Source organism: Salvia hispanica, chromosome 5 (assembly GCF_023119035.1).
Source record: "Salvia hispanica cultivar TCC Black 2014 chromosome 5, UniMelb_Shisp_WGS_1.0, whole genome shotgun sequence".
NCBI lineage: Eukaryota > Viridiplantae > Streptophyta > Magnoliopsida > Lamiales > Lamiaceae > Salvia > Salvia hispanica.
Genome location: NC_062969.1, coordinates 39,106,703 through 39,131,348, shown reverse-complemented (window position 1 = coordinate 39,131,348; position 24,646 = coordinate 39,106,703). Strand labels below are relative to the sequence as shown.

The window sequence follows — 24,646 nt, the reverse complement described above, 5'->3', positions numbered from 1 at the left end:
TCATGCATATATGGGAAAACTCTCCCGCTCTCTCTATGTATCTCTTTCTTCTACGTGCACGCGCGTGTCTGTCTTCATCTCTCTCAATGACGGGAGCACCAACGTTGGTTTCGGGGTTGTGGACCAAGGGTTCGGCAGAGACCAATTTTGGGTCTAGCTCCATGCCCGGTACTAACAAATTACTTGTCATAAAAATATACCTCCATTTCCAAAAATAAGATATCGATACATCGAAAATTATATGTTTTATTTAGTGATAGTGTTATTATATAGTACCATATGATTAATAACTTACACTACAAAAAATCGTTATTTATTAGATTTCTCGGGCCTAAAACTGATTGGCGTGTCACAGTCTCACAGACACTAGTGATTATTAGTGCACCATTATACTTAGAAATGGATTGAGATTTATCACGTGTTTAGCTCAGGCTTACTAAAATATCTAGTAACTTAAATATAGTAGAATAAGATCACCATACTTAATTAGCTCCAAATTTTATTTGGGCTTAGCAGTACAAAATGACAATTTGCTATTTGGACCTCAAACTTATGCTCATTCGGGCGTAAGCATTGCTGGGCCACACGAATGCTTAAGGGAAAATATCAGTTCTAGAATAAATAATAATAATAAAAAGATAGTGATCAATAAATAATCAAAAAGTTGACGTTTGGACCTCAAACTTTTGCTTACATCGTCCGCCCCATATGGATGACCTAATATAGATCATCCGTCGCATCGTCCGCCACTGTGGCATCGCGGACGATGCCAGATCTACGCGTCCTCCTTCCCTTTGTCCGTCGCATCGTCCGCCACTGTGGGCGACTCGGACGATGCGACGGATGATAGAACACATTTTCGTTTTTTTTTTCAATTTTTTTTTATTTAAACACCCCAATTCCCATACCATTTCCCATCTCCCAATTTTTCTCTCTCATCTCTCTCATCCCTCACTACAAAAATGAATCCCGACGGTAACAAATGGAGTACATCAGAAGGCATTACACGGGCCTTGACTCGGGTCTTGTTCGATAGCGTTAATGATGCCACGACGGAATGCTTGACACAAATGGAGCGCGAGCGTGCAGCGGCGGCGCGGATCCGTCGGCCGATTCGACGTCGGACATTTGTCCCCCGCGAGCACGGCGTAGCTCACCAACGTCTATTCGCAGACTATTTTGCTGAGCAACCACGGTGGGGCCCGAGGGTTTTTCACCGCCGTTTTAGAATGCGGCGAGATCTTTTTCTCCGCATTGTCCGGACGTTGGAGGAACGTGATGGATACTTCCAGTATTGGGAAGACGCCATCGACAGACCCGGACTTACGCCGTTGCAGAAGTGCACGGTTGTGATCCGGCAGTTGGCCAACGGCCCCACAACGGATATGTGAGTACCTTGACGTCGGGGAGACAACTAGCTGCGATTGTCTGAAGAATTTTTGTAGGGGAGTTGTGGAGGCTTTTGGGGTCACATATTTGCGACGACCGACTGCTGAGGATTGCCAGAGCCTGATGAGGATGCACGAGGCGGTGCACGGCTTCCCTGGAATGCTAGGGAGCATCGATTGTATGCACTGGCAGTGGAAGAATTGCTCGACGGCGTGGAGAGGCCAATTTACTAGTGGCTACAAGGGCAGCCACCCGACGATGATCCTCGAAGCCGTCGCTGACTACCGGCTCTGGATCTGGCATGCATACTTTGGTGTAGCCGGGTCAAACAAAGACATCAATGTCCTCAACTCGTCCACCCTCTTCGCCGATCAATGCAGGGGTCGCGGCCCGGCCATCGGGTTCACTGCCAACGGACGCAATATCATATGGGGTACTACTTGGCTGATGGCATATACCCAAGGTGGTCTGTTTTTGTGAAGATGATCAGCTGGTGACATGAGAGTGTTGTTTGCGGCAAAGCAGGAGGGTGCGCGAAAGGATGTGGAGCTGGCTTTTGGTGTCCTCCAATCGCGTTGGGCAATAGTGAAAGGTCCGACGCGTTTGTGGTTCAAGGAAGTCACCGCTGATGTCATGTATGCATGCATCATCTTGCATAACATGATAGTCGAACAAAAAGTTGGACATGTCACCGATTGGGTCGATGATGAAGGTGGATCTAGCTCCAGCACGGCGATCCCGCCTGTCGCTCGAGGATTACCGATGGGCTTCAGTGAGGTTCTAGAGTGACAGACCTCAATGCGCAGCCAACAAGACAATGCTCAGCTCATGAATGACATGATTGAAGAAGTTTGGAAGCGTAATGGCCATTGAGAATTTATAGTTTTTTTATTTTATTTCGTAATGTAATTTCAATTTTTAATGAAATGATTTTTTTCCCCCATTTTTTGTAGTATTTAAATATTCAAAAAATAAATAAAATGCTTAGGGGGGCTATAGGCCGCCCCATTGCAGGTGAAAGAGGCGGGGGACTTAGGGCTTCGCATCCTCCGCCTCATTGTGGATGCCCTTACGTATTACTACTAACTAAATAGATCAAAAAATTACCTAATTGGTATTTAAATATGATCTCTATGTTTGTTTATTTAATTATATATTAAAATTTGATTATTCTTTTAACACTACCCACATGTGTTAGAAATTAAATCGTAGCCGAATGGGTTGGCTAATACATATACTAATGTTTTATAGTACTCCCTCCGTCCCGTTTAAGATGACACGTTTTTCTTTTTAGTTTGTCCCAACTAAGATGGCACATTTCCTTTTTTGGTAAGTTTCTCTCTCCAATTAATACACTCAACCACTTTTTCCCACTCTTATTAAAATATCCATCTTTCTTTATCTCTGTACTTTAATACTTACATCCACTTTCTCTCTCTCCAATTAAACACTTTAACCAATAACTCCTAAAATCTCGTGCCGGCTAAGCAATGTGTCATCTTAGCCGGGACGGAGGGAGTAGTACTTTATTGTTATTTTTGTTGAGAGGCTGAACAAGTATAGACTTAGAGCATCTCCATCCGTGCTCTTATTTAAGAGCATGGAGGTGAGTCCGGACCCATTTTTACTAATTGTCCTTAGGCAAGAGCACAACATCCACATCCATGCTCTTCCGCAAGGACAAGCTCAAGGGTCCCACCATTCTATTATTCAATTTAAATTCTTCAATTACTAAAAACATTTCTACAATATAAAAATACATTAAAATATAAAAATTACATAATTAAATCCTAAAAAATAAAAATTACATAATTAAATCCTAAAAAATAAAAATTACATAATTATAAAAAATAAAAATTACATAATTAAAATCCTTAAAAATAAAAATACATAATTAAAATCCTAGAAAATAAAAAAATACATAATTAAAATCTTACAAATTAAAAATTACATAATTAAAGACTAAAAAATACCCCCGTGGAAGACTAGTCCTCTATCCCCAATGTTCTTCGGAGACCCCGTATAATTGAGAAAATTGATAAATAAATTAAAAGTGTGTAGAAAACGGATATAATTTATTGGAAAGTGGAAAAATACTTTTTTTTATTTAAAACCGATTTTTTAAATTAATTTTGAATTTTTTTTAAAAAAAAACAAAAAAACAAAATCTATGCCGTTGGCCAATCGCAGCCCGCCACGTAAGCCTACTCAGCGGCAAGGACGGACAACCTTACCGATGTGGATGCTCATACCCCTTTTCTATAAATTATTTATATATATATGTGGGGCAATTGGATGGAGGCAATATGCTAGATCAGCCCATGCTATCTGGTACGGAGTTGCTGCACCGATTCCAGCAACGAGAGGTTGCCGGAGGATAGATAGGTTCGTTCGCGGGATCTTCCCGTCGAGCAGCCTAGGTTTTTTCGTCCAAGTAGGGTTTGGACGAGAGAAAACTTGCAGAAAAATAAAACTGAAATTAGGAAAATTCTTGTGAATTGATTTCTTGAGATTTCAGTGCACAATATCCCTATTTATACTATGGACCATAGGTTTGGTTCGACTCGATCATTCCGAGAAAGAACCAACAAGAAAACCCGAAAAGGAGCTTATAATATGCTCGACCCAATAGTTCTCAAAATTAAATTAAGCAACAATAATCCAAAATAATTAAAAGGCTAAAATAACAATAATTAACTAGAAACATAATCTTTGAACCACGCCGGCTTCTGAGCTTGTCTCACAGAGCGTCTGGGTTCCTCCCTTATACTGCCTTCCTCGTCGCTGCTGGTCTCCGCTGTCTCCTCCGTCACCGGCGCGTCCGACGACGGTTGGGACATTGCATCCGTATCAACCCCCTCCCCGATAAGAACCTCCTTGCCCTCAAGGAGCGCCGGAAATGATGGTTGATGACCGCGAGAGGCTCCCATGTTGCTCCAGATTCCTCCTCCCCTGACCACTGAATGAGAACCTGTTCCACAGCCTGCCCATCCCGCAACGCAACACGACGATCCAGAATCTTAAATGGATACACCACCGAACGGCCCCCCACAAACTCCTTAGGGAGATCGACCGTCGCCCCCGACGAAGCACCATCAATATAGGGACGAAGTAAACTCACATGAAAAACATTGTGGATCTGAGAAACCTGCGGCAGCTCCAGACGGTAAGCCACCTGGCCAATCTTTTCCGTAATCGTGAACGGTCCATAGTAGCGATGTGCTAATTTAACAGACAACGGCCTAGCCACCGAGTGCTGTCTATACTGCTGCAACTTAAGAAGGACTCTGTCACCAACCTGATACTGCACGTCCCGACGATGCTTGTTCACGCTAGCACGCATACGTTGCTGAGCACGTTCTAAATTTTTCCTCAAATCCACCAACAGCGCTGCACGCTGCTCAATCAGCTCCGCGACCGCCGGCCTGTGGCGAATCCTGCCCGCTAAGGCTGAACCGCAACCAGACGGAAGGGCGATGTACCAATGCTGTCGTTGTGAAAGCAATTAAGGTCCAACTCCGCCCAAGGAATAAAATTAGCCCACTTAGTTGGGCGATCCACCGCAAAGGAACGCAAATATTGTTCCAAGCCACGATTGCGGACCTCCGTTTAACCGTTGGATTGGGGGTGGTACGCTGTAGAAAAATGGAGCTTAGTTCCGCTGAGGGGCAACATGTCCTGCCAGACGTCACCCAAGAAAATTGGATCGCGGTCAGACACCAATGTCTTAGGAAATCCGTGGTGTTTCACTACTGTCTCGATGAATAAACGTGCAACCCGCAAAGCATCGAATTAGGCTGGAAGTGGGGCAAAATGAGCATATTTCGATAATCGATCTACCACCACCATAATCGACGTATAACCCTTGGAAAGCGGTAAGCCCACAATAAAATCCATCGAGACATCCTCCCATACCTGCGTTGGGATCGAGAGAGGTTGCAGCAATCCCGCTGGCTTTTGCGTGGAATATTTTGTGGTCTGGCAAACGACGCACGACGCAACAAAGGCTTTCACATCACGGCGCATATTTGGCCAAATGAAAAATGCGTTCACGCGACGGAGTGTTTTATCAAATCCCGGGTGACCTGCCTGCGGTGTACTGTGATGCTCAATTAACAATGCCTCACGCAAAGGGGAATCCCACCGCACCATAATCCGGCGCCCGCAATAGATCGAGCCATCCACCACAGAGAACTTGGGATCGGCTGTTCCTCCTCAATTTGATGCCGCAACTCACACAGATCAGTCGCCACCGCCGTTTCCTCTCGGAGTAGCTGCACCAAATCTGGAACGGGATGGGCTAGCGCGTGAAAAGCGCTGCATCGGCATCCACCTCCTCATCTCTGCACGAGAGCGCATCTGCCACCTTATTGGCCGCTCCAGATTTATACTCGATTGAGAATTTATAACCCATCAATTTACGGACATAGAAGTGTTGTTCCAGTGTCTGTATGACCTGCTGCAGGAGTTCCCGAAGACTCTGCTGATCGCTTCTTATAATAAACTCCCTACCCAAGAGATACTGACGCCACTTCTGTACGGCCTCAACAATAGCATATAGTTCTTTATGATAAGTGGAGGCGCTTCTGCGACGGGGCCCCAATTTCTTGCTGAAGAAGGCAATATGATGCCCATTTTGCATAAGAACAACTCCAATGCCAAAGTCCGAAGCGTCTGTCTCCAAGAAGAAAGTCCGAGTAAAATCCGGTAGGTGGAGAACCAGAGCAGCCGTAATAGCGCGTTTCAGCGCCTCAAAACTCTCTGTTGCCGACGATGTCCAAGAGAAGGAATCCTTCTTGAGCAAATCCGTGAGTGGATGACCGCATAATGGGCAATAAAGCGGCGGCAGTATCAGGTTAGCCCCCAAAATCCTCTGAGTTGTTTAACTGTTGCCGGGGTAGGCCAGGCGACCATCGCTTCAATTTTGGCGGGGTCGGCCTTGAGGACGCCTTCGGTAATAATGTGCCCCAAATAATCCACAGTGGTGCTACAGAACGTGCACTTGGAAAGCTTCACAAAGAAACGATGAGCCTCCAAAATCGATAAAACCCGATCTATGTGAACACTGTGCGACTCCATCGTTGGGCTGTACACCAATATGTCGTCGAAGAATACAATGACCGACTTCCGCAAAAGGGGCTGGAAGATGCAGTTCATAGCGGACTGAAAAGTCGACGGGGCGTTGGTCAAGCCAAAAGGCATAACCAAAAACTCAAAGTGACCATCATGCTTACGGAACGTGGTCTTGTAAGTGTCAGACTCGTGCATCCGAATCTGATGATACCCCGAACAGAGATCCAACTTGGTGAAAAAACGAGCCGCTCCTAATTCATCAAAAAGCTCGTCCGCCGTCGGGATGGGGAAATGATCAGGAACTGTGGCCTTGTTCAATGTGCGGTAATCGATGCAAAACCAAAATGTGCCATCCTTCTTCCGTACCAAGAGAACCGGGGAAGAGAAAGAGCTCTGACTGTGTTGTATGATGCCCTGGCTCAACATATCCTTAACCTGCTTCTCAATTTCGTTCTTCTGAAAATAAGGATACCTGTAAGGACGTACATTCACCGGTTTGGAGTTGGGGAGGAGATGAATCCGATGATCGAATTGGCGCACTGGCGGCAGCCCGCTTGGCAGCTTGAAGGCAGCCGTGTGTTTAGTGAGCACGGCGATGATAGCGGCTGGCAGATCCGCGGGGAATTCAGGTTCCAAATCAGGCTGATCCTGCGCCGCGAGAGGCGGTGCTTCGACCAACTCATATAACTCGAACAGTGAGGCATGTGCAACCAGGGAGCCGAAGGAAGATAATGAAAGCTGGGTGGGTGAGGGCGCAACACTGGAGAGAACGATCAACTCATCACCACGAACGAACTCCATAGACTTTGCAATAAAATCGGTAGTTACCCGACTCAGAGACTCAAGCCATTCCATTCCCAAGATTACATCGGGACCGTGAACGGGTAAAACATGTCGGTCGATGGAAAACGGCGTCCCTTGCATCGTCAGATTGGTCGCTTTGCACATGTGGGAGCATACCAAAGACTCGCCATTGCCGACATAGACTAGGAATGGTCGTACCGCAGTGAGTGGCAGGTGGAGTTTCTCCGCGATCCGCGGGTGGAGAAAATCATGAGAACTCCCGGTATCCACCAAGACCGCTACGGGCTCAGACTCAATGACACCCGAAAGTGTGAGGGATTTAGAGCGACGGCGGCCATCCATCGCCATCAAGTGAGACAGGTCAGCAGTTATCACCTCTTCTGGAGAGGGATCCCCCTGAAAATCCACCGGATCATCCTCGTCCTCATTAACACCCATATAGGCCAAAATTCGATGTTTACAAACATGGCCGGTCACCCATTTCTCTGGGCAGTAGAAGCAGAGATTCAAGCGCCGCTTCTCAGCCTTCTCCGCAGCGGAGAGCCGAATAACTGGAGTGGTGGAGGGCTGGGCGGTCGCTACTGGTTTTCCCACCAGTGCCGGCGATGCCTGGCTGGCTGGTGCCGTCGATGTAGAGGACAGGCGGTTGTCCCGCGGCTGCCATTGTCGCCGAGAGAAAGAGGTCGGGTGCGGGGAGAGATCAGGCCTGCAAGCCGCAATCTGGACAGCCAGAGCAAAGGCAGCGGCCAGGGTGGTGGGCCGGTGAAGGAGGACCTCGTCTTGGATGGGTTGTTTCAGCCTGACGACATACAAATCAAGCAAAATACGGTCAAGAACACCCACAGCCTTGGTTTGTAATTTTTCAAAGGGCTAACTGATAATCAGAACAGTACCTATTTGCTGCAGTTGCTTGAGAAGCCCCACGTGGCTTACATAACACTGGGGGTCGAAGCGGCGACGAACATCATCCAGAAATTCGGGCCATGTCACAAACTCGTTGCTACCGCAGTAATTCCAAATCCAATCCGCGACAGCCGGCTCAAAAAGCATTATCACATAGTGCAATCGATGCGCCTGTGGGGTGCCCACATGATCGAAGTAGAACTGGATTCCCCGAAGGGGAATCCAATTAGTAACCTCTGTTCCGTCAAACCTGGGGGACTCCATCTTGATCCTATGCGGTGTTTGATCACCGAGACCTATTCCCCCTTGGCTGAGAGGTCGTGGCGGGCCCCAACAGGAGGAGGCGCTCACCGTTGGAGGGCGAGATAGTGGCACTCTGTCCAGCGGTCTCTGCTCGGGCATGCTGAACTGCCAAGGTTGGCACCGTGTAGACGTTGGGACTGCACTCCCAGCATCCGAAAACACATGACTCGGAAAAGAGGTCGGTTGAGAGAGGCCCAGGGTATGGGGTATCCCTGAAGAAAACGGCGGTCTGGTAGACCCCATGGACGGAATACCGATCGAGGCAGTGGGCAGGGAGAAAGGCGGCGCTGGAGGCGGCCGACCCACGAATGACGTATCGCCTCGGCGAAAATCGTAGCCATCCATTCTTGCAGTCAATTCGCTAATGACCGTAGTGAGTTGCAACAACTGTGACGACAAAACGTCGATCGGCGATGCCGATGCCACAGTCGATGATGGCGGCGGTAAAGAAGTGCCGCTGCTCTCAGTTTTGGCGGCGCTGGATGTGTTGTTTGCCATGACAGATGAAGGAACTCGGGAGGAAGAGAACTCGGGAAAGCACCAGATGGTACGGAGTTGCCGCACTGATTCCAGCAACGAGAGGTCGCCGGAGGATAGATAGATTCGTTCGCGGGATCTTCCCGTCGAGCAACCTAGGTTTTTTCGTCCAAGTAAGGTTTGGACGAGAGAAAACTTGCAGAAAAATAAAACTGAAATTAGGAAAATTCTTGTGTTTTGATTTCTTGAGATTTCAATGCACAATATCCCTATTTTTGTACTATGGACCTTAGGTTTGGTTCAACTCGATCATTCCGGGAAAGAACCAACAAGAAAACCCGAAAAGGAGCTTATAATATGCTCGACCCAATAGTTCTCAAAATTAAATTAAGCAACAATAATCCAAAATAATTAAAAGGCTAACATAACAATAATTAACTAGAAACATAATCTTTGAACCACACCGGCTTCTGAGCTTGTCTCACGGAGCGTCTGGGTTCCTCCCTTATACTGCCTTCCTCGTCGTTGCTGGCCTCCACTGTCTCCTCCGTCAACACCGGCGCGTCCGACGACTGTTGGGACATTGCATCCGTATCACTATCCATAAATTCTAAATGGTCCACTCCTTAAAATATACAAGTTCACAAATATAGCACAAGATATAAAACCTAATATATTTAAAAGAATGCGCGTAGACAACGCAATGGTCATATCATATGCCTAATTTTTTACCCTTTTTGGTAGATAAGATCGATCTAATCCTCAAATCTAATAAGTACCCCTTGTTATCTCTATTCCACGTGCACGATACAATCTTTATCCTATTTTTACTCCGCTAGTGACATCTAACAGACTTAAATTAGTTTAGTCATTATTTTATTTTGAAAAATCTCTCTAAATATTTTTTTGTAATTTATTCACTTCATAACCAAGTGTGAAAAGTTAACACGTATATAGAAACTCCTATCCCATGTCGAGAGTACGTGAGAAGTTGGAAAGTGTATATAATTCCTGTACAACCTCAATCAGTTTGAGGCCTTTTAGGGAGTGATCCAAAAATAAATTCGTGCGAACTTGACTCAAAGTTGCAACATTTTCCTAAATTTCTCTGAGTCTTTAGTTTTTGATAGCACACGGTTGAGGATAGTCATTAATTAAGAGTGGTAAATTTAATACTACTACTTTGTACTCTCTCCGTCCGCTATTAGAAGTCCCATTTATGGACGGTGCGAATTTTAAGAAATGTTAAGAAAAGTGGATGGAAAAAAGTTAGTGTAATAGAGATCTCACTTCTATATATTAATTTTAAATGAAATGTGAGTGAAATGATTTAGTGGAAAGTGAGACCTTATTACTCCCTCCGTTCCAAAGTAGTGGAGGCATTTCTTTTCGGCACGGAGATTAAGAAAAAGTTGTGTTAGGTGAGTTAAGTAAATGAAGAATAAAGTAGGAAATGAACAAGGTAGAGAGATGTAGAGAGAATAAAGTAAGAGAGTAAAGTGGCTGAGAAGAAATGTGTTACTTTTACCAAAAAAAAGGAAATGACTCTACTACTATGCAACTTACCAAAATGGCAAAATGACTCTACTACTATGGAACGAAGTGAGTACTATTTATGTTAAAAGTGAATCGAGACTCCTATTCACGAACGGACTGAATTGGAAAAACAGAACTCCTATTCACGAACATGTTCGTGGATAGAGGGAGTATGTTCTTTGATTGATAATGGAATAGTGTGTTCTGCTAAAGTAATGATTGTGTACCATTACTTCTCATCTCACCTTCTTATTTTCCCTTTTAGCTTCTCAGAGTGGGTCCTTTATGTTGTAGAGTGTAGAGTTGAAAGGTTTAGTTAGGCTTTTATTTCACTAGATATTCCACCTATATATATGAATAAGACAAAAGGGCCTCAGTTATAAGCTTTTAACCTTATCAAATTAAATGGACCAAACTTTAATGAAGTCATACTCTTTTTCCTATTCTATATCTATATTATTTCATAAATGAGTGATTCATATTTAAAAATGTTTTATATAATTATATTCAGCCCAATAATATTAAATAATCTTGGCGCTGATTTGATTGCCTATATAGAGTTTGATAGAAACACTCCATTATTTATTTATTTATGATTAGATATGGAGTAGCTATAGTGGTATGTTGTTTGGTTGCTCCGATATTTTTTATATATTTTGTTAACTTTCTGTTTGATATGGAAAGTACAATCACTATTATAGATAAATAGTAACATAATTGTTCTCATTAATTTTCGTGCCATTTAGTTGGTAATATCAATTCGCCTTTCCTAATAGAATATATGTTTAAACTTTAACTACTCATTTGTTTATGTTAATTTCATAAAATAGGTGAATATAACCTTATATTCAACTACTCATTTGTTTATTTATTTTTATTTTTTTTTTAATCCATTTTCATTGATAGCTTCAAATACAAAGATAGCCATACAAATTTTCAAACTTGTTTCTAGCCATCTCAAAGATAGTTAAACAAAAATTTTCAACATGCTTCTAGTCTTGTCTTTTTAAGAAGGGACATTTAAAAGGTGAATCTCTTCAATACCCTTCCACCATCATTTGCCATCACCATCACCTCTCTTCCTCAGCTCCATTGCAAACTCATTTGTTATGTTAATTTCATATAGTGGCCAACATAATTGATTACCAAAAACTTGGTATATGTGGTTATGAAGAAAATAGCACATGTATTTATTTTCAATTAGTTAATAGACCGACAAATTTGCTATTTGATAAACACAAATGTGGTCTTATGTACACCCACTCATTTTTTTTTCAATTCATGTGTTGATCGACTGAATTAGTAGTTGAAAATATTAACTTTTGTCCAATATCTAAATAATAAATAATGCTAGATTCAAAAATTGTCCGACATAATTTTTTACTATTTAATTGGTAAATGTGCTTATAAATTTTTTTAAAAAAACCTTCTTTTATTGTAATTGCGTTTATTGACCGACAAACTTTATAATTTATTTTTTGCAAATGGTCTCGTTTGTACTTACACTCATTTTATACAGTTCACTTCATATCCTGTCCGATTGAAATCATACAAATATTTGGTAAATTTGTCCATAAGTTAATTTTCCTACTTTATTGAACTAATAAAGTATTTATGGTAAACTTATAATGCACTATATTCGGTAAATTTGATGCTGCCATTACGTAAAATATGTTAAAGATTCACTTAACCTATATTTTTTACTTTATTAGGCAATAATTGCAGAGGTAATTTAGTATGTACAAGTGGAAATGTATATCATGAATTTAGAAATATTAGACAATCGGTGGCTTTTTGGGGGTTAGTCATATGCGACTTTTTTGGGTTAAACAATGTGAATAGTTCCGGGTTTGCTTGTTCATACCGGGTCATATATAGTGCTAGACTCTCATGGCAAACAAACACTCAACAACCTAAGGATAGGATGGGATATCTAGGACTATATAGGCAATCAAACTCGGAGAAACCGAGCACAGGATTAGGAGGTATAGGGCGCAAGTGAATGAAGAAAAAATCCATTTATATGCTTATAAGAAATGTTAATTATTCCTAATGTTTAATTAATCATAGTATATGATTTATTTTAATAAGTGTAATTTATTTATGTGGAGCGGAGTATCAGTTAGTGAATCCTTCAGTGAATAAGTTTAATTATTAATTGGTTGGGTGTTGATTTCTTTGTATTTGGTCTCAGGATAATTTATGTGGCTCAATGCAGGATAATCTAATTGGGTCATTTCGTATTAATTTAATTGGGCTGTTGTATTAGTTCTATAAATTATGTCCAAATTTGTATTTTTTCTGTAGCCCATTAATGTTAAAAATGAAAAATTATACTAAATTTTTTTATACATTCTAATTTAAATTTATGGCTGTATTTGAAGTTCTAATCTTTTTATATATAATTGTGTTGAATTATTTTATTTATACTACTAATAAATTTTATTTATGTAGCTGATGTTGGTGAATCTGTTTACAGTCCCATAATTATAAGTGATGCTGTTAGTGAACAACAAAGTTTGTATAATTTGAATGAGAGTAACTTCGATTCGTCGAGATTTGATCAAGATGGAGGTATTTATACACTTTCCCCCTTATTATGCTATTTTAATTTCTAAAATATTTAATTTTATATTTGTAGTTCTTTAATGAGGTGTTGTTATCTACTGCATATTTTATGGTGCATTTACTTGTACTACATTTTTAGTTACTAAGGTTGAAAATTTATTGATAATTGTTTTGTGAAGGGATTTACTAGACATTAAATGTTTTGATTGTTTATTATTTGGGTTGAAGCTCCAAGGGTTCACAAACATTGCATAGAAGTTATTGATCGAAGTTTAAAGGATAGTATGCGTGTATGTAATGCGTTGAGCATGGAGAAGTCATTTGGTGAAAAAACTAGTTTTTTTGTGGTGACTTAGTTAGTTGTTCCTAAAGTTAGTCAATAAAATGTTGTATATGCTATCATTAAGTCTTCTTACTTTGGAGATATTGCAAACTTTTGAAGTTAACTAAAAACATGAGACTTTTTAGAGTTCAATCTGACGATGAAGCTTCAAAATTGAATCAATTTTCTTCTTGGATTGCATCTATTGGTGATGGTGTCATTAGTAGTCCAAATGATGGTGAAGTGAATGTTCATCTTCCTTCTGACATTGTTTTACCTAATGGTGGTGATCCTCTTAAAACCATTGTTTTTGCATTTATCTGTCTTATATGAATCACGAAAAGTTCACTAATTGTTTGCGAGATCGTGCAATTCTTGCTCCCACTTTATAGGTTGTTGATGAGGTTAATCAATTCATTATTTCTATGGATCACTCTTGTGACAACCCGAGTTTTTGTACGACTTCTAAAGCTAAAAATCTTATGTTGCAAATATTTAAGAGTAAAGGCCAAAACTAAACTAGTCCTGAACATATGACCATTTTACGATTTTGGTCCTGAACTTTATCTTTTGGATTTTTTGGTCCTGCACATTTCAAATCGGATCACAATTGGTCCTCCGTCAATAGTTCCGTTAATTTTATAACAGTCAACGAATTTAACCCAATTTTGATCAAATTAGACTTTTAATTCTAATTTTTAAGTCACCAAGTAATTATTTCTAGAATATTTCACACAACTCCCACTTCATATTAGTATAAATATAATGCCTAATTTTTTATTACTATAAATTTTTAAAATATATTTTATTAATATAATAAATTTTCTTATCTCATTATTTTCTTATAAAGCATAAATTCTTTTAATAGAAATATTCATATTCTTCACATGTTATTTTGGAATTGCCCCAAAAAAATTAGGGATTGGAAACTAATTTACAATAAAATATACTATTATGTTTCAGTGTTTTGGCACAATAATTCATTCCGATAACTAACAGCTGAATTGGTAGGAAAGCATTTCCAATGGAGGCTAGCGGATAGGCTAGCCGATCGCAGGCGCTAGTCGATCCGCTAGCCTCCATTGCGGCAATTTAGGCTAGTCGATCGGCGAGCTCTAGCCGATTCGCGGGCGCTAGCCGATCCACTGGCCGATGCGCTAGCCGCCATAGCAGGCTCAATTTCCGCTAGTCGATTGTATTTTTTTATGCATTTTTTTTTATTTATTGCATTTTTTTAATGTACTCCCTACGTCCCTGATTAAGAGCACACTTTTCCATTTCGGTTCGTCTCTAATTAAGAGTCACACTTCACTTTTACCATATATAGTAAGTAGGTCCCACATTCCACTAACTCAATTCACTCACATTTTATTATAAAACCAATATAAAAAATGGGTCCCACATTCCACTAACTTTTTCAACCAACTTTTCTTTACATTTCTTAAAACCCGTGCCCGGTCAAAGCGTGACTCCTTATCGGGGACGGAGGGAGTATTTTTTATGTATTTTTATGCATTATTTTATTGCATTTTTTAATGTATTTTTTTATGAATTTTTTTTAATTATGTACTCCCTTCGTCCCGCTTTAGCAGTTCCATTGATTTTTCTGTCCTCTTTTTGTAAAAATGATAAAAAATAGTTAAAGAGGAGAAATGGTAAATTAAAAGAGAAAATAATATAGAGAAGAGTCTTATCTACATTATTGTCTCTCTTACTTTACCATTTCTTCACTTTAACTATTTTTTATCATTTTTACAAAAAGAGGGCAGAAATGTCAATGGGACTGCTAAAGCGGGACGAAGGGAGTAATTTTTTTAGGATGTAGTTTTTTTTTAATTTATATAAAATTATTGCATTTTTCCGTATCTGTGTCGTAAATTTAATTCCGTATTTTGTGTGATTGTAATTTATTTATTTTTTATAATATTGCTGGCCTATGACTAGGCTATTTGTTTGTCCAGTTTCTTGTCCTGATTGTGACAGAAGGAGTTTTTGGCTAGGCTATTGCTCGCCTATAGTTGGCCTAAAGCCATTAGAGATGCTCTGAGTACTAGTAAGGCTGACACAAAATAAAAGCAAGCCCGACCTAAAATTTTATCCACATATAACATTTTCATGTTGGGCCACGTCGGCTAATTATTCTTATTGGGCTGGACCATAACTTATTCATGTAAAGCCCATTTATCAGGATCAAGGCGCACTACCAAATTCAAATTTTCTTAAAATTTTCATGTATTAAATAAAAAAGAAAAATAATAAATTACTGAAAAAAAAATTGTGGAACATGTGTATTTATAGATGAAAATATAAAATAAATAAAATTAGTCAAGCAAGTCGGTCAGTCTCTGTTGGGCCAAATCCAAAATTTGCGAACAACAAATTTTGATCGACCAAAAAAAGTAACTAAATATGTTAGCTTAATTAATTGAGAAAAATATCAATAATATTAATCATACAATCAAAATGTAATAGTTAACAAAACAAGCAAACTAAATTTATGGAGTTGGGAAATTTGATGGTAGATGATGTGAGTAATATAGTATCCAAATTTGTATTTGTATTAATGTGAGATGCGATTTTTCACCATCTAAATATTTAAAAATGTGATGATTTTTAATCAAATAACTTATTTTCGCCTATTTAACAAAGCCAATAGGGCAAATTATTGAATCATATCACCCTATCTTAATTCTAAATATGTTTAAGATTTATTTGGTTGTGTTTGTAATAGCAAACATTTTGCAGTCATTTGTTGTTCATGGCTGCGCCTTCAATACTACGAAGCGCCACGTTCATATCATAAATCTTCTCCCGCAAAATTCCTTGCCTCTGACGGTGAATTGTAAATCTCGCGATGACGATTTTTGGTATCATAATATTACTGAAGGTCAAGACTATCACTGGAGTTTCTGCCCTAATATTTGGGGTACTACTTTCTTTTTTTGTGATTTTTGGTGGGCTCCGAAGCAACTTTCTCTCTATGTTTTTAAAGGTGATCAGTATAATCTTCAAAAATCATTAAATGTGTGGGTAGCAAAGAGTGATGGTATTTACTTTGCAAATGATCCCTCAGAGTCGTCTTTGAAGCAATATGTTTCGTGGTAGCTTTACTGGTGATTAAATTGTATTCCAATTTATTTTAAATGCAGTACTTTTATTAATCGTGATTTTTTTTTGCTTATTTGAATACTCATTAATAAGAATATATATACTCCAATTTATCTTATTTCTAGCTCTTGCACATTTAAATTTAAATTCTACGAACTTTATTTTGGTTTTTTCGAGCTCAAACAAGCTAACATTTAGGAGTCGATGTTGGTACTTCAAATTACAGATGAGATGATGCTCGGAATATAGTTTTAGCCAAGAAACAACATAACTATCTTGGCATGAACTACTTAAATATCTTGGCAAAAGAGGTACAATCTCTCATGTTCCTCGTCACACATTTAACTACAAAGTCACAACTCAAAATAAGGTCACATAGTGTGACTAAAATCATCGAAAAAGAAGGTTCTAGCAGGATCATAAGATAATTAATAAAGGAGATAATAATCATTAGTATATTATTTAGAATCTAGAAATATGATAATTTGATGCTATTTTATAAGGAAGTGGGCTGTGTGTGTGTCATCGTATGTATACGTATGTGGGGGATAATTTATTACTACTTCTTTCAGTAACTCAGAATAATACCTTATAAACTTATTTAGGTCATTTTCAATTATTTGTGTACTTAGACTTTACACTTTGAAAAATATATGAAATATATTCGTATCTGATAGAAATAAATACACGAATATGCTGAAAGCCTAAAATGCACCAATGAGATATACTCATATTTCTATTGCTGATTTATTATATGTCATTATAGTTATGGTATTTAATTCGATGACATTATGATTCAGTGAGCTATGTTAGGGAGATACAACAAAGAGAACAGAAAACGGATTTCTGAAAGTCGTGCAAATACACTTTCAGATCAAATCAATTTCGATGGTTCTACCAAAGTTATTTGATCGGATAAAATTCAGAGAATTCAGAATATTCAGATGTGTATATATTCGAGATCATGAACCAGAAGAGTTGATCAGAATAAGAAAAAGATGAACCAATGCAGCTGTTGCCGAAACAGTGCATCTGTTGGGAAATCAACTGAAAATAACCGACCCCAGCTCGACCCCAGCCAGGGGCTGCCGCCCCTTGGACCCCGCTACCCGGGGGCGCTGCCCCCGGACCCCCGTTCATCTGTTTAGGGGCTTCGCCCCTAACATTATAATGTATTCAAATAAGCGTGCACTCCGCACCTCCATACTTAAATGATGTATCATTATAACAACACTGATCAATCAAGTTAATCCAATTACACTAAAATATCCAACAAGCTATGCACTCGAACTTTTAAGAAGGAAATTACAATGCCACTAAGGAATAAATAATATATATTTTAGGAAAATAATTATTGTAGTAGACTAGTAGTAGTATTTAAGGTTATTTTCCATTTAAGTGGAATTTAGTTTTTAATAGCCTTGTTAATGTCATACGCATAATATAATTATTGAAGTTAGTGGATGGAGTAGTATAGGGCTAGGTAGAAGTATATAATGACATAGTTATAATCATAAAACAAGCGTCTAAAATTTATAACAAAAATTCATTCAAGAAACGCAGAGAATTATCAACGATGAGGGTTAAGAGATCTCCGAAGAAGAATAAATTAAGTTTCATATCTTCAAATTATTCCTTGTGAATTGATGATGGATATTCTGTCTCGAGTTGCAGCATCATCCGAAACCGACCTTCTAGCATTAAGTTAAGGTATGTCCCAATTTTCACGGTTCATTTGTTTACTTGTTTCTCAAAGTTGGCTAATTTTATTTTACTAAACTTATAGTATCTTTTATGAAAACTGCAACATTATTTAATATACTCCATCCTTCCTAAAACAATGAAAAATTTGAAAATGGCATGGGTTTTAATGTGTGATGTGTCTATGCTTTAAGCACTTGCCTTCCATTTTTTAAGGAGCAAGCTGTATTATTACTACTCTCCACAAGTTACAGAGCAATCTCCCTCTCTCTCAAGCATTTCATCCCTCTCTCTCTCTTAGGCATTTCTCCCACAGTTGAAGAACAATCCCTCTCGCTTTCTCTAAAGACCAAAGGCCAAAAAAACTAGGTGACCGTTGATTTTTACTACTCATTTTTCTCTTCACTCCACTCTCATTCCCTACAACGATACAAATTTGTTTTTCATATTTTCATCGGAAAAAATGATTTTTTTTAAATTCATCGTGCGAATTTCAAGTCACCGTGCGAATATCAAGTCACTGTACTGTGCAAATTTCAAGTCACCTTGGTTAAGCACCCCTACCTATGGTATCGTGCAAATTTCAAGTTACCTTGGTTAAGCACCCCTACCTATGGTATCGTGCGAATTTCAAGTTATTCTCTCACAGACGCAGTGCGTATTAAATACACATAAATTATTTAATTATTACGTACTACTAACACGGAGGGCTTGTTCCCCGTGACGGGGTTAACAAGAGGGCTTGTTCTCCGTGATCGCCGGCCATGCTTTGGTGGAAGGCTAGTGACGGAGGAGGGACAGCCGCCGATTTAGTGAGAGAGAGGGACTGTAGTGAGAGAAATGGGAGAGAGAGAGAGAGAGTGGAGGGGAATGTAGAGGGAGGGGGGATTATAGCGACGGAGGAGGGACAGCGGCAGATCGGCCGGAGGCGGCGATGACGGGGCTGGGCGACCGGCGGGAGAGAGGGAGAGGGAAGAGGGTTCGGTAGAGAAAGATTCAGGCAATAGAGAGAGAAAGCAAGTTAGTGAGAGAAATGCATGCTGAAAATTGCAATATGGAATCTATACATATACGTGTTTGCCCATTGGACTACAAATTAACGCTGTTGAAATAATTAATTGCATTTAGTGTATAAAATTGACTCTAAATCACATACACACGGGCTTTCAGTTTTTCTAAATTATAATAAAAACTTAAATATAAAATAAAATACACAATTTTAGAACTAATTTTGAATTGCTTAGCCTGCAGGTAGGGTAACTTTTTCTGATTTACAGTAATTTTGGGTTTCAAAAATAAGAACCAATAAATTTAATTACTAAAACTAGTTCAGAGAATTTGATCATTTTCCAATAAAGTGCTTCTCAAATGGAATTTTAATTCAGCGAGTGATATCAACCATGCAGTATAGTACATGCTTATGTATTAAGATTCTCTTTTTCCTCCTCTTTCTTTGCACTTGTATAAATGTTATTAACTGAATATTACAAAGGTTCTCAAAATCTTTCACATCTACCTACTAGACTGCCCACTAAGGTTCGCACTAGTGAGGGCCAGGGTGCTGTGTGAACCACAAGCAATTAGCCGAATGAAATCACACCCATGGATTCAAACACTTTACAAGGATGCTTTAGCAATTAGCCAAATGAACATCAATATTGCTCTTCTCTCGTGTAAATTTCAAGTCATCGTGCAAATTTCAAGTCATCGTGCGAATTTCAAGTTATTATTTCATAAACGTTGTTGAAATAATTAATTGCGTTAGTATATAAAATTGACTCTAAATCACATAGAGACGGGCATTTCAGTTTTTCTAAATTATGGAGTAATAAAAACTTAAATCTAAAATAAAATACACATTTGTAGAATTAATTTTGAATTGCTTAGCCTGCATTGTGGGGTAACTTTTTTCTAAAACTAGTTCACTGGAGAATTTGATCAATTTCCAATAAAGTCTTTCTCAATTTCACTTTAAATCAACTTGTGATATCACGCACTATAAGATTCTGCTTTTTTTCCTCTTTCTTTTCGCTTGTATTAATGTTATTAGCTGAATATTACAAAATCTATAAGTCTAATTAGATCAATTTCCTCTTTCTTTTCCCTTGTATTAATGCAGGAATGCATCAACTCCAATTATATTTTGTATACAAATATTAAGAGTATCAGCAAACCAAAATATTTGTTAAAAATATAAAAGATGTTCTGTTAAAAACTGCTTGTTGTGGTTAAGTGGTTAAATCATCTTTTCAATGCATTTTAATTCATAAGTATAATCTTTGCCGGTGAGGCATAACAGCCTTTTTTTTTTATCATATTTTTTAGTTTTAAGTGTGAGAATTCATATTCGTTAGGATTTGTACTTTGTTGGATGGATAAAGCCAAGGTCCAATTCATATAGCCAAATTGGAGTGGACAAGGTCCAATTCATACAGCCAAATTCGAAGTTGAAGGCTACATTCGCACGATGCTCATCATCAAAGTTGAGGCTAAGTTCATCCACAAATTCAATTATGTTGAAATAATGAAGCACATCCACTTTTTTGAAGGTGACAATGTCAAGAATTTCAAGGAACATCAAATAGAAAGTGAGTTGACTCAATAAAATTGTGTATGAAATAATTAGACATGGTTCCAGGAATACTACGTTGTTTATTTTTGAAACAAAAACAAGAATTATTTTAGTGAATCAGAAGAATGGGATTTAGGTTAACGTCCAATGAAGATTTCCATTAAAGAGTACACCCCCTTTAAGGTCGTCGAAAAACCTTAGTAGGCCAAGAGGCAACTTTTCTCCACGCGTCAATCCCAACAGTGCATACTTGGCACTAATATTGGCACGATGGTAATGCATTCTTTTTGTACTCGTCAACGAAGTGGTTTTTTGACGAAAACCCTAGCCACCTTATACAGACAGTCGTTCCGCTCACACTAAATCCAAAATTCTCAACTGCAAGTTGATCTTATAAGGTAGTTTGTCGACGAGAAGGGAGCTTAATATGGTTACGTGTGAATGGATTGCACAAGATAAGATCATCATGATTGACGCCACGTTGAAAGATCAAACCATTAATTGAACGAAGGATTGACTCATCAAAGGGGAGTTCAATGTCCAACACTACATCCACATCAGAATTGCAGCATCCGCATTTGAACATGAAGGGTTAAATTTAAAGATTATACCATGATAAACTCGATCATAAGAAATTCGATATTCAACATTAATCACCATATAGCTAGACAACACACAATAGTGAAACTAATTTAATAAACTTACTAATAATATATTCATCAATCTGTTTTTCATCAGAATGTATATAGCAAGAAAAGCTACACCAGATCATAAATAAAACCCAAGAAGCTACAAATAGTATCTTAGCAAAAGAGGTACACTCTCTCAAGTTCCTCACCGTTTATGCATTTCACAATCAGACATGAAAGAAACTACAGAATCACAACTCAAAATGAGCATGCATTCTCCATAGCAAAACTCTTGAGAGAGACAAAGCTCGGGGCATACACGAATGTAGAGGGGAACGGTGCACGATCCTCTTGAGACACAATGTCGTAGTCAAAATTTTTCGTTTCATTGGAATAGCAGAATAGCGTGCCATCCTCGCATCCCATCAAGACGTCGCCATTTTCGAAAATTCTAATCGGCCAAACATCAACATCAGGAAGCCTATCAACATCAGGGATGACAAATATCTTTGTCCAACTGTGCTCGCATTCCTCCATCAACCAGATTATAATGCTTCCATCAGTGGTTGAAATATCGGTTACACAAAGGCAATCCCGCAAAACACAGAGTGACCTACTAGAGTAAACACCTGTACTACTAGGAAGAGGAGGAGCAGGGAAGGTGCTAAATAGTTCCGTTTCAAGATCAAAGCAACAAATCCATTCACCAGAGCCTCTTCTGGTTTCCTCGACGGCCCAATGAAGATACCCATTCACGAGTATCCCTCCAACATCTAACCTGAGCGAGTCACCAAAGGGAACTTTTCTCCACGATCTAGTTCCAACAGTGTATACTTCTCACTCATAATTGCACTCCTCCTCCCATGATTTTTCAACGAAAATCCTGACCACCGTATATTGGCCGGTCATTCTGCTCACTCCAAATCCAAAATTCTCCATGATATAGGCACATGTGATCGGATTGCACAGGATAAGAACACCATAAGCAAAGTCTTTTAGAAAGAACAAACCATTGCCTGAACTATGAATCATTTCATTGAAAGGGAGTTTGAAGCTGAAGGTCACGTCCAAACGATGCTCCTCATCAAGCTCTTCCACAATTTCAACCATTTTAAATGACTGTGGGCGTGTTTCAACTGCAAACCCTAGAACTGATCTCGATATGTGTGCATTCACAAATTCAGGAGTAGCGAGCAGACCGAGCCATGGCTTACAAACACACTTGCACGCCATAACTTCTCGAGTGGGGACTCTTGAGAGGATATCTAATACGGTTTCAGATGGAAGATATTTGAAGAAATTTTCGCCCATTTTGGAATTACCCGCAATTTTCTTCATCTCAAAGCTTAATAACACCTTCATCATTAAAATTGAATTTAGTAAATTTGGTTTGGCTTATAACAAATTTGAAACAGAATTGCAAATCGGTTTCAAGTTATAATTATATATACACAAAAATTTGAGTGTGTGTGTATGTGCAGGGGTGTGTGTGTGTGTGTGTGTGCAGGGGTGTGGGGTGTGTGTGTGTGTATGTGCACGGGTGTGTGTGTGTAGCAGTGTGAAAGTGCAATTTTATTACTACTTGAAATTCCAATTATCTACTACTCATTTGGAATTCAAATTGTGGATTTGAGCGGAATTGAAATTGTAATTCAATTCCAAATCCAAATATTTTGTGGTACCGAACATTGGATTTGGAATTGGAAGCTCCAATTCCAATTCCGCATGTTCAATTCCGTGATACCGAATCGAGCCTAACACATTCCAAAAGATTGAATTAATCAAAATCATTATGGCCTAAAACAAGATATACAAGAAGCAAAATGGATGGATACTATAATCTTACAACAATGCGAGAAAAATGATAAAATAAGCATCGATTTACTGCGCATTAAGTTGGCTCAATATTTTATTCCGAGTATTGGTCGGGAGCCCAATCCGGAATTTTTTTCACACAGTCGATTTCATGTTTGGCCATGGCGGCTCAATTATACTCATTGGGCCGGACCAACACTTGTTCATGTAAAGCCCATTTATTAGGATGAATTATACTCATAGACGCTGGTGTAGTCTCCTCAAGTTGGAGGTACATCAAGCCACCTGTCACATATTATGTACTCGTAATAATGATGACTATTCACCGGTATTTTAACTGCAATATTAAATTTAAAGATTGTATTATGATGACAGACTCGATCATATAACTTAGATATCATATTAACTACCATATCGCGCGATACACCAACACACGTAATTCTTTTCAATTGATGATGTTCATACCTCTACTACAAGCTATTATATGTTAGCAAAGGGTAATGCCCAAAGAGCGTAGCTCAGTCGGTTCCAGGAAGGTTAGATTTGCCCCAATGTAAACAAAGGATAAAATATTAATAGTAACATTCCATATATGATAATTTCTTTGCATCACATATGGATAAGTCCTAATCCCCAATCCATTCCACAAAATATAATTTGATAAATTTGGTATGGCTAATAACAATTTTTGCAGAATGCTAAATCATTTTAGGTTTATACATATACAAAATTTTGCAGCAATAAAATATATACTACATTATACTTTCAAAATATAGAAACACAAATCCTAATGACACTATTAAAAAATCGAATATAAGCCTAAAACCCTAACACATTCCACAAGATTGAATTCATCAAAATCATTAAAGCAATTGTTATCTTCAACATCAAAATATAAGTCTCCATTCTCCCAATCCTAATATTACAAAATTGAACTTAGGCATAATCCCTAATGCACAAAAAAATCTTGTAAGGCTAATAACAAATTTTGTAGAAACCAAAGTTATGCAATACTATTAAATCGGTTTTAGGTTAATATATAGCAAAAGTTGTAGCAACAAAATATAGAATTACACATCCTAATGATACGATTACAATATTGCCTAACAAATTCCACAAGATTGAGTTCATCAGATTAATTATGGCCTAAAAACATGATCAAAATACATGGATGCTATATTCTTACAAGAACGCCAAAAAAATGAGTAAAATAAGCCTCAATTTATTGGGAAAATAAAAAAACTAAGGCATAGTTAGCTAGGAATGGGCTAAAACTGTGGCGAGTAAAAAAGAAAGCTGACTGCATTGATTCACCTTTTGGGGGAATGCGGTGGAGACGGTGATCTCGAGAGCGGCGCCGTCGCAATAGTAGTCTCTATGTGCTTCGGATATTTAATATACTATGTTATTACGTCATTTCGTTTTTTTTTTATATAAAAAAAATAC

At 38.7% G+C, this 24,646-nt stretch overlaps 3 protein-coding genes across 3 annotated transcripts; 1 reads left to right on the top strand and 2 right to left on the bottom strand.

Moving 5' to 3' along the window:
• Positions 1 to 962: 962 nt before the first annotated feature.
• Positions 963 to 2,178, top strand: LOC125190032. The gene is made up of 3 exons (XM_048087233.1): positions 963 to 1,387; positions 1,446 to 1,567; positions 1,880 to 2,178. Exons 1-3 carry the CDS (start codon positions 963 to 965, stop codon positions 2,176 to 2,178), a joined length of 846 nt encoding a protein of 281 aa, XP_047943190.1.
• Positions 2,179 to 5,689: 3,511 nt separating this feature from the next.
• On the bottom strand, positions 5,690 to 9,554 carry LOC125190031. The gene is made up of 4 exons (XM_048087232.1): positions 9,389 to 9,554; positions 8,200 to 9,104; positions 6,277 to 8,112; positions 5,690 to 6,181 (listed from the first exon to the last, which is right to left on the bottom strand). The coding sequence occupies exons 1-4, from the start codon at positions 9,552 to 9,554 to the stop codon at positions 5,690 to 5,692; spliced, it is 3,399 nt and encodes a 1,132-aa protein (XP_047943189.1).
• Positions 9,555 to 21,643: 12,089 nt separating this feature from the next.
• Positions 21,644 to 22,696, bottom strand: LOC125190030 (putative F-box protein At3g16210). The gene is made up of 2 exons (XM_048087231.1): positions 22,227 to 22,696; positions 21,644 to 22,163 (listed from the first exon to the last, which is right to left on the bottom strand). Exons 1-2 carry the CDS (start codon positions 22,694 to 22,696, stop codon positions 21,644 to 21,646), a joined length of 990 nt encoding a protein of 329 aa, XP_047943188.1.
• Between the last annotated feature and the right edge of the window lie 1,950 nt (positions 22,697 to 24,646).